At 30.8% G+C, this 17,318-nt stretch overlaps 1 protein-coding gene across 2 annotated transcripts in view; it reads left to right on the top strand.

Annotated features, from left to right (window-relative positions):
• LOC118203682 (uncharacterized) overlaps positions 1-6,080 on the top strand; it is a 41,074-nt gene extending 34,994 nt beyond the window's left edge. Inside the window, exons 1-3 of one of the 2 annotated variants that reach the window (XM_035375961.2) lie at positions 940-990; positions 2,707-3,100; positions 4,141-6,080. In XM_035375961.2, the coding sequence (XP_035231852.1) occupies positions 979-990; positions 2,707-3,100; positions 4,141-4,889 (1,155 nt within the window). In that variant the 5' untranslated portion in view covers positions 940-978 and the 3' untranslated portion in view covers positions 4,890-6,080. Of the gene's footprint in view, positions 1-939; positions 991-2,706; positions 3,101-4,140 lie in introns of those variants that run through there. The other variant, XM_085806671.1, reaches the window with a different exon arrangement.
• The last annotated feature ends 11,238 nt before the right edge of the window (positions 6,081-17,318 follow it).

The following is a 17,318-nucleotide window of genomic DNA, read 5'->3' as shown; positions in this document are numbered from 1 at the left end:
ACATTTTGCAATATAGCGGTTGAAAAATTTAATTATTCTTCTTGTGTACACTAACTTCAGCGACAAAAATGAAATTTAATGTACTGCTGAAGTTTTGTAAATTACAATTGCCCATATCAATTGCCCCATCAGTTACATTCAAACGAGATGTATTTTATTACTTTTATGCATTCTTATTTTTCTGTTTATGTTTTACTGTTAAACCGAAATGCAGAAGCACGTACTGAAATTTTTAAAATGAAATATTTTTAATTCAATTTCAATTTTATTTCGCTGTAAAGATTTAGATTTATCAGTTAACAACGACAGATAATTGGATATAATACAATAAATTTATTTAGGATGCGATGCTATATTTTACATATTTGTTATACTTCTAAGGGTATTGCTTTCATGCAGAATATAAAATGCTGCCCTGGCAAAATAAAATCCGTCGACACGATCATAATTTGAAACAAAATTTGAAAACTGACGGTCTAGGAGAGAGGAAAAAATTTAGAAACTTCTCTTGGCAAGTGTTAAAAAAAACCTTTAATTTATTTTCCACAGAGCATCGCACGATTTTCAAATTGCTGCCATTCGAAGAAGAAGAATATCTAACATTTAGCTTTTTACCTGTTATTTTAAGTTAAGCAATTTAAAAAACAATAATCGGACTTTTTAATAATTCAAATATTCATTATACTTTTTAATACCGTGTCTTACTGATAGATTAATTAATTTATGAAAATTTGTTTTCAGTCCACAAATTGAAATCACAAATGATAATTTTTACGAATATCATTGTGTAACAGAACTGTTTAACTGTAACAGAACTATTTAATGGTAATCCAACTATTTTATTCATCGCCTTGAACTGTTGAACTGTAACCGAACTACTTTATTGAAACGCCATCTAGTGGCGAAGTGGGAAAAACGTCAGTCGACCTCCAGCCGCCATGATGATAGGTTACTATGTCTCTGTTATTCTAATGTTTGATGTTCCATTTGGTATATGTTTCATTTTTATGCATATTTCTTTTGTTTTTAACCTTTCCTGTGTGCTCTGTTAATAAATCCTTTTTACAGCTTGCCAGCATTAGTGTCTATTGAGGAACGGCTACATCACAGATGTAACAGAACTATTTAACTGTAACAATTGTTGTTTGCAACTTGTTTTAATTAATATAAAATGCCCTGCTCTGGATGCTTATGATTCTGCACCAGTTAAGTAACTGTGCTGAATCATTCGTCTTCTTTAATTTTATACTTTATGTTTTTTTTTTTTTTTAAATATTTAAACATAAATTCTATTTTTAGGTTTTAGATCGCAATCTAAGGATTTCAGATTGCAATTTTTTTAAAACATTTTACACATAAAATTTTTTGGAACTGTTTTAAATTTGAGGCATTCATGTAAGATCTTGATACTACAAATTAAGTCTTATTTTGTCATTACTAGAATTATAAGAATATAAAAAAATGTGTTGAGATGCGACAAGTATAGTGAAATCGTGGCTCACGAACTTAATTCGTTGCTGTAGATAATTCGTCATCCAAAATATTCTTAAACCGAAACAATTTTCCAAATAGGAATTAATGTAAAATGAACTTATCTGTTCTCGAATCGCAAATGATTGCTTAGAAAAAAAGTATTTCTTATGTATGTTCTTAATGCAAAACCAGTGGAATTCATTAAAACTAATACATATATAGTATTAATATATGCACAATATTTAGCACAATACTTAATATATATAAAATAGGAAAACTTGAATTAAATTTATCGAATCCTTACAGAGGGAAGTTGAAGGCGTAAATAGAAAATGGTGAAAAAGCCAAAGGTGCGAAAAGTGTTTTTGTTTAAAAAGGAAATCTTTTTCCCCGAGAATATCACGTAACTGCTGATTTTTCTGGGTTCCCCTTCCGCCTTTTTCTTAATCCCGCTTGCCTGTATTTGAGAATCGCTGGGCGTTTGTCGTATTAACACTCTCACCACTGTGATTAAATGTATTCCTAAAAGTATGGCATTTTCATTGCAAATATTTATGCCGCAGCTTTATCAAGGTTATAATGTCCTATGAACAAGTTTCACTGCATTTTTGAGTATCATTTGTTACCAGCTTACTTGTTCGCATCTCGAAGCATCGTTCGGCATCCAAGACATTTATTTTCAAATTGTAAAATTTATTCGTGATCTAAGGCATTCGTGAATCAAGCATTTAGCACAGTTGCTTTTAAAAAGGCTTTTTATTGTTATATATTTTAATCCTCCTTCTTTTTTAAAAGCGATTAGAGTCTAATTATCGTTTAGTTATATAATGCCTGAGCCTAGGATTCCAGATTTAAGGAAGTCCTAAAATTCTATAATAATCTCCATAATCTTGCTTTTCCTGATACATCGAGTGTTGGTCAAAAGCGGGTGTTGGGACCCTAAAATAGCATTGTGGTTGAGATTCCAGGCAGGCTTAATCGAGCGATGTGCATGATGGGTGAAAGTCATAGGAAAAAAATCGTTATTCTTCTGCGGGATTGCATTTATGACATTTTCTGCTCGAGTTTTATTGAGATGCAAATTATGCCACATACTCCAAAAGAAATGAAAAAAAAGGAAATGGGATTGTTCATAATAACAAATATTTCTAATAATTAAGTTGTATTGGTTATAAAATGCGTGTAGTCTGATTCTGTAAGAAGTCATAATACTATATAACCTTTCTTTTATAGGCACTCACAAATCCTCACGAAGAAGACATTTTCCAAGTCTTAGAAAATCGTAATGATTTGGAATATGTTCAGCATCGGTCATCGCCCAGTCAGGAACTGGACCAAAGGGACCTCTCGCGTGTGGATGATCTGCAACATATCCAGCATCAAGATAATTTTGGAAATCAGGATATGCAACAACAAAACAGTTTCGATGATGCTTCCCAAAAAGATCCTCTGTATATAGTCCATTTTGTGCCATCGCCTAAGCCTAAAGTGGATTCCAGTACTTCCAGCCCTGATCAAGTATCAACTGTATCGAATGACGTTTTGCAAAAGATTCTCTCAGCAAGTAAAGGAGCTAAGCCAGGAACGCCACAGTTTGTTGTCTTTGCTCCCGTTCCAGGAGAGGATGGTAAGAAGTGAATACTTTTTTTTTTTTTTTTTTTTTTTTTTTTTTCGAAATAATGTGAAATATCTCAACTACGCGATGTGTCGAATGATGCAAATCACTCAGTCACACACTTTCAATGTGAAATTGAAAATTAATATTTAAATAATAATTTTTATGACTGAGCAATTTAATATTAACGGATGACTTGAAAATACTGAAATATTTCATATTACGTGTAACTGAATTACGTGATATTGTTCACAAATCAACTCCCTCATATTATGACTTCACCTGTTATTGCATTAACCCATTTTTCTTTTCCTTTTTATATTTTCTGGGGGCAGTTTAGTTTTACATCAATGGTGTAAAACAAAATGTAATTAACACTATTTAATTTAAATGTGATAGTAATTTTTCCAGCTTTCAACAATGAGCAAACTTAGCTTTTAAGGCGTTAATCTACAACACGCTTAATCCTCCTCCGATTAGTCAGATGTTAAATTGCTTCTATAAAGTCAGTGCCTATTGTCTCATTATATAGTGATCCACACGACTTATGTTGCTAATCGTAAGCGCTGGATTTCTTTCTCTTCTAATTCAGTAGCATGATCAGCTTTCTCTGTTATTCTTCATGGTAATTATATAAAGGATAACAGAAAAGGTCTTCAACATCTCAATGTAAACTGAGGTATGTATAAAATAATTACATAAGTTTAAAATGTACAATTTGAGGAGGAACTGCAAAAATAATGCCAAATATGTATGTAGGTGGAACAAGTGCATTTTACATTTCGGACCACTTTTAACTATTGTTTATTTTATTTAACTACTGTTAACTTCATAATTTTGCTACAACAATGTGATGAAAATATTTGCTATCTATCTGAGCTAAATTACCATATATAAAAAAAATTCTTTTTAACTCATTATTTTAGTTGATCATTCAATTTCTTAAACTTTTGACAGAAGTAAATAGGCAAATTTTCTGAATATTGATTGCATAAGAGTATATATATTTTATTTTTCTATGACACTTCTAACTATGCTTTTTCTCACCCTAGATCCCAAAAATCAACAGAATAATATGGGTATTCCAGGAATAGACTTCTTTTCCAAAGCTCCACCGCGCAATGGAGAACTGGATTACGAATATGAAGAAGAATTAAGAAAATATCAAGAACTTTTAAACTCCAGAGATGATCCAAACCTCAAAGAAACATCTAGAGTTGGGGGAGGAAGTGAAAAATCTCAAACACAGGTTCATAAAGAGTCCGTCAAAGTAGAGGCACAGAATTTCTCCGCTGGAAAAGCCTATCAATCTCATCAACAATTAAGATCTCCTAACGCTGATATAGGTCTACTGGCCAATGAGTTCACTCAACAACCATATCAACACCCTACTCCGCAGGAAGCTCTAAATTACCAAAATATTGCTCCTGTCCATAGCAGTTCTCAACTAAACTATCCGCAACCAAATTATGAAGCATCCCAACAACCATATTATCCAAACCCACACCAACAAGCTGCCAATTATCCAATACAGCAAATACAACCATCTGTAAATCAGCCTCCTGCCGTTGCCAGGTCAGGACAGTATGAACCACTTGGAATTAGTCTGAACTTTGGAAGTGGTAACAATAAGGGAATTTTAAGTGGTGGTTACAGTCCTTTAGGAGTTATATCATCCATACTGTCACCGGTCTTTCGCAGACCAAGACTTAACTTAAACGGAAAAGTGATGTTTGGCGTAATGTTGGAAAAAGGAGTAAAATTTGGGGAAAATAATAAGGCTCATGTTGCTTATGGCTGATGACGGAAATATTTGATAGAGTTATTAAATTTTCTATGTGATCTCAAAATAAAAAGCTGCTTAATTTATTGAAAACCTGAAACTTCATTTTCTGCCTTCAGAGAGCAATTCTTGAGATATCAGTGCACACAGAATAGATGATTTTATTAGAGTTGTTGTAACTCATATGACAGTAAACGCTTGACATAAGATACTGATTCATGTATGTTTTATCTATTAAAACAAAATATAAGCTTTGAGCATTCTGTTTAAATTCACAAGTTAAATTAAATTCGGATCACCTTCATTTATAATGGTCGCACCAAAAAAATCTTTCTGTAAAATTAACTTTCGATATTAATTTTTCACATATAAAACAGAGTGCAGTGTTAAAATATACTAAATCACGATAAGTTTTCGAAAACCTCTATATAGTAGTAGTAATAAATATTGCTCATTAAATATCTAAAATTAAAAGAAACTTGATTTCCAGCATCAAAAAAATAATTCTTTAGTTTCATTCTTAGTTATTAACTTTTTAATAATTTTAATAGTAATAGTAATCAATGATTGTTTCTCATTGATTGATTCAGAATTATAAAAGTATTGATACTCTCGTTATGTTTCGAAACCTTTCATTAAAATCTTTTCGCAAGATAAACAGAAATAAAATATACATCCTTCTGTTGTAATCTTTTATAAGAACTCTGCATATCTTCATAAATAAATTCCACCTATGTCTTTGATCATATAACTTAAAATATGGCCTTAGGTTTATCTGAAGTATTGTTACATGTCTGAGCAGACCTATAAAATTTTCTTTTAAAAACCTGATACGTTATAACAAATAAAATACTGTCCATGTATAATCATAGTTTGAAGAAAATGTGAAATTGCATTTGTATATGTATTTATTCGTATGGAGATTAATTGCTGCGTTTAAGCATTGCAGTGGTAAGCGACTGTGACTGAGGTGCTGCCATCTATTGAGTAATCCAGTAAACGAAACTAAACTTAAAAAGCATATGAACGAAATTGAACAGACATTTTCTTCAGCTTTGATTTTAAAATAGAAATTACAATATTTGACTTCCCATGTTTAGAAAACTTTGTTTGTGTATTTTTAATGGTTGATGGTTGCTTGAATTCTTGTAAATAAATATTTTTAATAAGGGAAGTTTTGTGATATAATAAAATTTTATTTTTTATACATTTTCATTTCATGTTGTTTATTTCTCATATTTTAAATAACGCTGCACTTATTTCAATCAGTTTTACGATAATTTTCAAAACACTATATTACTTCAAATTTAAGACAAAATAGAATTTTAAAACAGGAAAACTGGACAAAATAATAAATCTTAGCAGCCTTTGAATTTATTTCAAATATTTTAATAGTTCTTTTTTTTTCCTGCAAAAATAACTTTAAAAATTACTAAAATAGCTCATATAAAAACATTTTTTTATTTTTAAATGCATAGTTATTTAAGACCAGATCGTTGGTGAGTAGTAGAGTGACATGAATTAGTTGCTAAAGCATTCGCTTTGAATTTAAGCAACAGTCAAATTTTAAGTCTCAAAAATATGAATAAAAAAGTTTAAACTTAAAGTAATATAGTAATTATATTTGTTTCAAACTCCTATACTAGTTTCTTTATACCATTTTAACATTTATGAATCTTTAAAATTTTGGAATTTTACAAAACATTTAGAAATTATATAAGACGTTCCATATTACTGTTATTTACAATATTTTAAGGCTTTTTATTTGTATTTTTTTAATTAGGATTTTGTAATCTTGCAATTGGAAGTTCAGTGTCAAAAAGACGATATAAGGTTATCCCAGATAGTTTGTCTAGCGCACACCTTTTTTGTCATCAGCGTCAGATGTTTGCTGTTTTCTAAATACAAAAAAAAAAAAAAAAAAAAAAATTAAATTAAATTAAATCTAAAAAATGTATACTATTTTTATTACAATACGTTGCATATTTAACTTTACATCTCAGCGCATGCTGTATTTGGTGAAGTGTAAGTTCGTATTTCAAATTTTCATACAAAAACATGCACACTTTTGCGAGTTACGGGTTCGTAAAATTATCTTGAATAACTATTCCAGATGAGCAGAAAAAACTTTAGACTTTGTTGAAATTACTTACTCGGCTAATTCGCTGAAGTAACTGACTCTCGGCTTCAACGAGCTGTATATATACATAAGACTACCCGAGCATATCTGTAAACTTTGAGAAAAGTCGCCAAGGGCTTGAAAAATGCCTTTTATTACAGCATCCAAAAAGTCTTCAAGTTGGCATGAAATCGCCAAATGTCTCCTAGGCTTATAAGGAAAGCTTTCGCTCATATCTCATCTTCTAAATGAGCTATCTTCACAATTCAAATGGCTATCTATTTAGAATTATAACATCTACAAAAAATATAAGAAATAAATTCTTACAAACACAGTATTTGGCCACAAGTTCGGTTAAATAAAAATTTACGATACAAATTGTTACAAATACAGCAAATAAATAAAAATGTATATAATATTATAAAAGGACGTAAAAACGAAAAAGAATTCAATGCCCCCCCCCTCCTTTTGGACTATACGTGACAGTAGTGCAATCTTCAAGACCAATGACAACTTTGGAGTGCATTCCTTTAGGTTTCGAAGAAGTTCAGTATATACCCACCTCCGTTACATCCCTAAGTTTGTTGATGACACAGAAGGGTTTACAGCTTGATTGAGACCCTTCAGCCACGCTTGTAATTTTATCCAGCCAGACTTGATATTTTTCGTCAAATTCGCTCTCCGTTGACTTGGCATCATACAACAGTTTTTTTATCTTATCAGTCGTTGTCTTAATTCTTATTCTAGCGAACCAGTGAATGTTTCTGAATGTGCCAGCAGATGTCCCAGGTATTGCTCAGGCAGAATACGCGTGTTCAGCAACCACCGTAAGAGCAGAACGCAAACAGACAAAGATTATGGCTAAAAATTATTTCTAATGAAGAAAATTAAATGCGCTCTTGCCCTTCAATCCTAGCAGGAGTAAATGAAGTGTTTTGGTTCCAATTCTACTGACACCAGGGTACGAATAATGAGAGATGGTTCAATATTGTTGAATTAATGCCGTCCTACTGTGGATTTCAACATACCGACTGTTGATTCAAAGAAAGCCTTTTATATACGGTAGATGTGAAATTTATTATTTGTTTAGAATGAATAAATTGGTTATCTAAATCTGAAAGTCCAGTTTTCTTCTAGAATTCCTGCGATGGTAGAAGCTCCTTGATCAGAAATGACATAAGCTTCCGGCCTCTTACTGAAGTAGTTTATGGTAACTAAGATGTAGTTCTTAGCCTTAGTTATGCGAGGTACAAGGTCATCACAGATCATTTTAAGTATAAAGATTAAGATATTTAATTATAGTTTACTCTGAAACCATTCATATTTGAGTAAAGGTAGATGCAGGAAATGGTAATTGCCTAATAGAACGGTAAACAGCATGCATATATTTGCAGTTTTCACGTTACAGATTGGTTTGTGGCTGAATCCTAGAAGACACTATACAAATAGAGCCGTTATTTACTTGGAGGGGTTAGAATAGATGGAGTAAACTTTCTTCGTATGTCCCGTGCTATGAAAATGAAGCCATGAAACTTCACGGTATGACATCATCACGTTTATAAGTCATATTGAACGTTTATAAGTCTCTCGTTCCACTTTTAATCCTTAAAGATTTTCTACTTAGTGTATAGAAAAATCACAAGGATTGCAAGTAGCGTTTATAAATTTATTTAACTTGAAAATGTGTAAATGGTAGCTATAGCACAAATATATGCATGGTAAAACCTGGAAGATCACTAGAAGTTTTATGCAAATTATGCCTTAAAACACTTTTCTAAGCCTCCAGACGTTGATGTTTGCTTTCAGATTCAGTGTAATTTTATTTAACAATATATTTCGTAGTTTTCCTCGTACGCTGTATGGTGGCCATGATAAGACTGACGTCACTTTGCTAACATTTCCTTCGCTTCAGTTTTGTGATGTCATGCTTACTTCGTCTATTCTAACCTTCATGCCTTAGGGTTCAACACATCTTTTTATAACGATCACTGATCATGCACACACTTTTATATATTTTCTATCACTATGTGTGATGTCAGTGCTTCCTGCAGTATAAATGAAAATCTAAATTTGTATTTTTTTAAGTTTTGATAGTAGGGTATGTAGTATACGGCAGGTAGAACATGTGTCATAGGCACCACTCGCAGGGAACGCCATTTTGTCCCTGAAAATAAATCAAAAAAGATAATAAACATGATTTAAATATTTTAAAGGAGACATAATTTAAATTTTTGCCAAGGACGCCATTTTATGTAGCTACGCCACTGGCTTTTGGAGTGAAAGTGTAAAAAAAAACTTGACTGGTGTATGGAGAAAATGTAGATTTCCAGGTCGTAAAATTTGAGGAATGAATATGAAACTACAGAACAAAAAGTTGTATAGATAATTTGAATGATGTGTAGAACAGAAAAATGTGTTCGAAAGGATTTATAATTTGAGAAGCGTAAACATTGATACGTTTTTTGATACGTTGAAGGGTACTGCTGTGTTTTGTCAGTTACGTGTATGTGGTGTGGGAATAATTTTATACGATTTAAGTTAAGAATGGCAAAAATACTGTAACAGATTGGCAGAACTGTTCCATGTAAGTGTGCAGAGAGTTAAGTTCGTAATAGAATATATTGTTAAGGGGCAAAAGATGATTGTAGAAACTGATGAAAATTGATTTCGTAAGCAAAAATATAGCAAGGAGAGAATAATAAAAATGAAATTGGTGTTTTTTATCTGAAAAAAAATGGCGGATAAGTGTATGTGTTGTGCTTCCACGTATGTACGAGAGTAAACCTGGCAACAACGCTAGTGGTAACTATGGTTACAGAATTTTCCGTTAGCGAATAAGAGAAAAGCTTTTCTGGATTTTAGACTACCTCGTTCTAAAGTTTAGTTTTCAACACTGCGTTACAGAATTGGGTATGAAATCCGCTGCGTATATTAGGAAATTCTTTTAGTTTGCTGCATTAAGAAAATAAGGCATCCTGTGTTTAAGTTTGCGATGCTCGATCTTCAGAAGCGTTTAAGTTTAGGAAATGATTCCACAATTATTCTCAGCATGCAGATAAGAAGAGTTGTTTCTGTTTTTGAAGTGTGTCTAATTTGTAAATATAACTGTAAATAGAATTGTATTAAATATTCAAAAATTTCAGAATGGTAATTTTATTTTGTCGTAATTGCCTACACATTCTATGCTGTAGCCCATTGCTGTGAGGTGTGCAAAGAAATTAATATCTAGCTATAAGAACATTTTGAGAGTTTTGCTTTGCGATAGTATGTTTACTGTGGTTGAAAGCAGAGATTGTGAGTTATTTTTAGAAATAATTAATACAAGTGTTCTGTCTAGATCGCTTGTAATTTCCGACTGTTGGAAAGCGTTCAGCTGCTACGTGCACGAAGGATACAAGCATTAGGATCTGAAAGCGAAAAACAGCTTACACTTCGAAGATTCGGACAAAATATATTCTACAAAAGCCGAGGACTAAAAGATTTTTATTTATTTTTATTGGCTAAAGTGAGGTATCGCGTGCACATTAAATTTGATGATTTCGTTGCTGGTTAAGGATTTTATTTTGGTAACCTGACTTTCGCTGAACGGTCATTATTATAGAGGTTTTTTAACTCGAATCAGTAGATTTGTGGGATATTTCTCTCTCGGTCGCTTGTTCTTTATTTCCGATTGCTGTTTATTTTTTAAACGGCTTTTTCTAAATACTGAAAACAGTAAACTTCTTTTATATTTTGATGCGTTGAAGGGTACTTTGAAATTTTAACTGTTTTTGGAGAGTCGCGGTCATAGCTAGTGCTCGATGACGAGGTTATACGCGATGACGAGTTTGTGCAATTCTCTGAATTTTTTTAGAGGAAACAGATGGCTGTGTACATAGAGAAAACATAAAGTAATGTATTTTATGCTTGAAGTTTAATGTATCCTTTTCGCATTTTTAATTTTTACTATTGTATTAATTGAAAATTGTATTTTTAATCATCATTTTTGTTTTATTAATCATCATTTTTGTAAAGTGGATTTTTCATTATTTTCTTTTGGTATATTGATAATGTTTTTGACAGTTTTTTGGTAAATATCCATAGTTTGACAATCTTAAAAGAGGCGACAATCGCAAACTTGCATATGATCCTAACGCAAGTAACTTTTGTATTATTATTTTCTGTTATAATACGTTTGTGTTTTTTATTTTCGGACCGGATTGTGACTTAGAGTAGCAATAAAATTATTTGTTAAAATAGAATTAATGGGTTCTACAATGTAAACTTTAAAAAAAAAACATTGTTTTTTATTATGCCAAAGCTTAAAAATTTTTGAAAATATTGAAGCTGTCTAAAGTACAAGTACGTGAGCCTGGGTTGTTTACCGCTTTAGTAAATGGAATGACTAAATTATTCTACTATGTTAATTTACAATTTATTATGCTTATTTTCAGCAAAACCAAAGCTTAATTTTTAGAAATGTAATTTAAAATTAAGAATTTAGTGTTAATTTACAATAATAAACAACTGATTATTGTTATTTTCAGTAGAAAATAACAATAATCAGTTACACCTAGTATAAAATTACACCTAGTATAAAATGCGATAATAAATTGTGGCGTCATGACATTAGTAAGCTTCGCCTTCGCAATTTAATTTATGCAGCGTATTGAGGCTTTACAGCGTATTGAGCTGTCGATTTTCATGCCCATGTGAAGTTATCATTTAATAAAATATCCAAAAATGAATTATTTTGAAAAATAATTTGTTATTCATTATCATTATTTCGTGGCAAAATCCACCTTTTCTGAATAATTATTGATGCACAGTTTTGAAGGTATTATTACTATATAATACGTTTGTAATTCACAGTAAGATTTGTATTTTTATGCTTTCCGTACGTTTTTCGTTAAGTATTCGTAAGAATTGAACAAATCAGTCAAAAACAAAACTTAGAAATTATTTCTAATTGCCTCTCTAATAAAAGAAGAATGTGTCAAAAACGCTTAGAAACTAATTTTTTTCATCAAAATTAGACTTACTTCACAATACTTTCTCAAACTTGAATACAAGTTTTCTGTTTATTAGACGTAAGATGCAACTGCTAAATAATTAGTAGTTAAAAATATATGTGTAGTATGATAACCTATGTTTTACTACCTGTTGCTTGTAATATAGAATTAATACATCGACTGAATATTTAAAATAGGACTTTTTCTTATCCTAGACACTTTCGATTTTGCAGTTTTGTTTTCAAATTATGGAATTAATTATTTTCTGATTTCTCTTCTTCTACTTTTTCTGCTTCTTCTTCATTTGTTGTATTGTTAAATATTATTTTCTTTTGATCTTTTCTTAGATCGGTAGTAGTACTTGGATCAATGGCAGATGCTGAAAGCATAAGTGGCCGGATCTTGAGAAAGGAAATAAGCTTTTGCTCTGCTAGATAAGTTCTAAAATTTGCTTTGAATCGTATGTCTCTCAGAGCTTTTATAAAACGTTCTTTTAACAAATTAAATTCATTGGTTTCTCTTCTTAGTTTTTCCTCTAGGCAATCATGTTCATACATAAGTTGCTCAAGTTTTAAATTAAATGGTAAAGCATCTTCATCAACATCAATATTTGATTTTATCTCAGCTTTTTTACCTTTAACTAACTGTACTTTTCTATTTTTCTGCTTAGCAGCATTAAGAGAAGACCTTAGCTTTTCATATTCTTTCTTTAAATAAGATTTTTCTTCATTTAGTTCATCGAAAATACGGATATTTTTCCAAAAAATATCTCTGAAGTAATATTCCATTTTCTCTATATCAGAGGCAGCATTATTTTTTAGAAACTGTATTCCATAATCTCCTTCTAAAATTGATGTTAATTTCGCCATCTTTTTCTCGTGAAAATCAAACTTCTTTTGTTGGAATTCTACCAAATATTGCTGCACAAAATCATCAAATGCATTTTTTAAATCTCTACAAAATATAGAAGAACTTTCTTCTTTCTTTTCTTTTAGATCTATTAAAGTAAACAACCAAGAAAGCTGCACGTCATTTATCTGTCTGTCTTTTTCCTCTATTGCCGTTCTTAAAGCTCCTTCTTTCTTAAAATTTTCAGCCTCTTCAGTTTTAACCATAACAAATGATTCTAGAGCTTCTCTGTCATCATTTTCATTGCTTTCTATTTTAATAATTGCATGGAGTTTATCTTCAGATTTCAGTTCCTCATTTATTTCATTCAATGATTCTTGAATTTTTACATTAGCTTGAAATATTTCCTCTGTTATTCCTGTTGCATGTTCTTGGCTCAGCTTTAAGAAACCCCGATATTCTCTGTTGTCGTTTTGGTGCACATTACATGCACTCCACATTCTTTTAAGTTCTTCCTCTAAGGCTGCTATATACATCTTTAGTTCATCGGAATTCATAAGCTCTACATCATATTCCCCAACTATTGAAGTTTCAGGTGCCTTTTTAGGTCCCATTTATTTTCGTTGGTATATTTTATTGCAGCTCTGACTGTATTATATTAGAAATAGATTATAGGCTAGATTATTAGTCATAGAATTGAAAATACTGACCATTTATTAGGAAAAAGGGGGCTATTGAGGCTATAGACAGCTATTTTAGAGGCAAATGTAAAGCTTATCTATTGACGTAAGCTATTGCTATGGCACAGATTAAAAGTTTACTTTTTTACATTCTTATTTATGTTTCACTCGTGATAAACGTGACTCATGGAAAATTTTCCACGCTTTACAAAATTGTAAAAATAATTGAAAAAAAAAATATTATCTTTTCGCTTAAGTCTCATTGTTTTCGTTTTCAAATATTTTATATTTGCGTATGTAAATCAAATAACTACTATTTAAACTGAAAAGGAATTATTTTAACTTATTAAACATCATTAATAAATTAATTAATTGATTAAACATATTCGCAAATTTTAAACACGTATAATGATGAATGGGAAAGAGGACGCTTAATCTCCTCAAGCACGTATTTTTGTTTTTGAAAGAAGTTTGTGGCATTGCGCATGAAAATGGCAGACATATGACTTAAAATTATTGTTTTTTATGTGTTTATGTGCTACTGTTTTGAAAAATTGCATTTAAAACTGAAAAATTAAAAAGAAGTATCTTTAGACATAGAATTTCTAGCCTTAAATTTATTAATGAAATATAGTGGGTTTTTTTTTTTTTTTTTTTTTTTTTTTTTTTTTCCAATAAGTAAATACCAGGAATAAATTTTAGATTTGTGATATTTTGACAATTCATGAATATTGCCGGCTAGGTATTAAATTACGTTTCTCCTTCTAAATCTAAGATTAAGTATTTTAAATCTTGTTTGGCCATAATAAGTAGCTGGTTGCATTATTCACTGATATTTATTAACATAAATGTTACATGTCTTCCATGCAATTTACTATAAACAAGAGAGTTACGCTTACAGAAATTATACACATTTAGTCTGAAAATTCCGAAATCCTAAATTTCCTGTTTCTCAAGGCAAAAAAAAAAATTGTTTAAGAAGTATTATAGTGAGCAAATTAATTTAAATAAAACGATTTTTTTCACAAAATTTTAAGTGTGTTGCCAAGTGGCACCAATAAGCTCTTAAAGTAGATTTATCTGCTTTATTGCCATCTGGATGTTTGCTTTTGACCCCTTTAGAACTGGTTCGAACGATTAATTATGAATGTTGCACCATTTTTAAGCTTGTTTCTGTGAAAAGAGGAAGTTATTTTTGCATAATTAACATTATTAGCACTGTATGTGTAGGTATGTAATAAATTACTAAAACAATTCGCTTTGTCCCAGTTAATTTGCATACTTTGGTATATAAGTACTTGGCAATTTTACATTGCAGAAATGTTATGCATTGATCCGTTGATTCAAAGAACTTGAATGGGCTGTTTGAGTTCATTCAAGTTTTTGATTGAGCTATCGGATTCGTTTTTAGTGGATCTGTTTAAAATTGATTCTATGATAGAAACTCTGCAATTTTTGCCAATAAGAAAGAAGTGCACAGCTTGCTTTTAGAGTGGAAATTTTATGGAGATGCTGCAAGGCTTAGGATGAAGTCTCTCGCCAGTACAAAGGAAAAAAAAAAAAAAAAAAAACATTTTTGACGCCAATGAACCAGAGATACATTCTACAAGATAATGTCAAGCAAGACATTTAAATTTAAAAACTGGTGAAAATGTTTAAAAGTGCTAATCAAGTTTCTTGTTTGTGCCAACATAAATGACGTTGAGCATCTTAATATTTTGGTAATCCCAAAGTTAAGACGTTTAGTCTGAAAATTCTTTTTCTTTCCTGTAAAACTAATTAGAAGGCGTGGAAGAGATTCATACTATTTGAAGAAAAGCTGTGAAAGTGGGACGAAGAACTGTCCGAAAGCAAAAGATTATATTGATATATATGACTGACAACTGTGCAAAACACAAAGATTTCGAATATTTAGGAAGGATTAAGGCTGTTTTTGCCCAAAATGTTACTTCCATCCTAAACGTTCTCTACTGAAATTGAGAGGTAGAGTGTTGCTTAGAGAGCAGCCTTGGTGGCGATATTTGTTTCTTTAAAAAGGAAGTACGTTATCTGATGACAGTCCTAATGTGGGTTACCATAATAAGTCGTTTCTCCCTCATTTTACATACTCTCAAGTTATTCTCCGAACTCTCATACGGAGAATACTCTCAAGTTATTCTCCGAACAATGTGAAGAAGCATGATCTGGAACTTGACGTGTTATTACAGAAAACAGCTTATTATAAGCATTTTGGATGACTGTCTCTAGTAGATATAAAACTTCACTTCTTGTTTTCGGTATGTTACTTGAGTAAAGGTTATTGAAGAGGATGATGAAAACAAAGATTTGATCCCTAATAGCTAGAAAAATTATATTTCGCTATTTTTAGAATGTGGTATGGAGTTTTTCCAAACATACAATAATGATGTCTCCTGTCAGTTGTTATGATGTGTATCTTTAAAAAATTGTTGTTCATACAAATTGCTAAAACGGAAAATGATATAATCTTCCTCTTTCGAACAAAATTTTAGATAAAATTTTCCTACAATCTGGAATCACGAAATCATAAAATTACAGATTATTTCTGTATTCAAAAACTAATTAAAGGTAAAAGGCAAATTCGTCAATATTTTGGTTATTCGTTTTCAGTGGTTTTGTATTTTTATGGATAAAATAATGAATTATAATTATGAATGATCATTTTAGATGCACATATGTAATTAGAGGGACCAGAAGTAATATTTTGCTAATATTATTAACGTATAGTGGAACTGAAAAGCAACGAAAAAAAAATTTAGTAACTGCCTTTAATAGCATTTGTAATCAAATTTAATATAATTTTTATTAAATTTTTTGGCACGTATTACGGTGCAAATTACTCATTTATGGATATTCATCAATCAATTTCTGCATTATTTTGTGAGTTTTTTTTTTAATTAGATCGGATATAACGAACCAAAATTTTAGTTCTTTAAAAATCATTAAAGAGGATTTCACTTGTACTGCTTTGCCTAATTTTTAGTCCAAAGGGGCAATTTGCCCAGAAGGGCTAGTGATTTCGTTTTGGCATTTTGCGCCGCTTCACGATGAGCGTTGTTTCACTTTTCAAATTGTTTCCACCAAATATTATCACCCTGCATTATATTTAAAGAAATTAAATAATGAATAATCGGCATGAATGTATGTATGCTTCTCGCATTGTGTACCTAGAACCATCAAAATTTGAATAACGTAATCTTCCATAAAATATGGGCATGTGGAAACCCAAATTTGAATTTGAAATTTGTTTTGTTATCGATTTCATATTTTGTAACATTTCAATGAATTTTCTTATCAACAAACTAAACGATTTCAAAGCAAGCAATAGCAACACTGTAAGAAAAAAAAAACATTTTTATCTCCAGACTTTGTATCGGAAATTCTAAAGATATGCTCATTTTAATTTTTTTTTTTTTTTTTTTTCGATATTGCTGTTGAATTGAATTTATGCTTTAAGTGCGAAGAACATGATACTTAATAAATAAAGGTAACACACAAAATGTTAAACAACGCCCCTTTGGACGTAATTTAAAATCTGAAACTTTTCAGAAAGCTGAGAGATGAAAGCTCTCAAACAATTATTGAAAAGAACAAAAGGAATCTAAGTAACAGATAATGAAACTATATGTATATCTCATCGTGTTTGTGACCTTAGAGTCTGAAATTTTAGACTCTGACATTACAATCATGGAGAAAAAAAAATTTCTTAACAAATAAGTTGCATGAAGTTTTTAATAATAAAATACAAAAACTATTTTAAATGGAACTGCAAGTATACTCCTATAGAAAG

The sequence above is a fragment of the Stegodyphus dumicola genome, chromosome 12 (assembly GCF_044657685.1).
Source record: "Stegodyphus dumicola isolate Sdum_Otavi_A_Nest chromosome 12, ASM4465768v1".
In the NCBI taxonomy this organism is placed as follows: domain Eukaryota; kingdom Metazoa; phylum Arthropoda; class Arachnida; order Araneae; family Eresidae; genus Stegodyphus; species Stegodyphus dumicola.
This window is presented reverse-complemented; position numbering and strand designations above follow the sequence as displayed.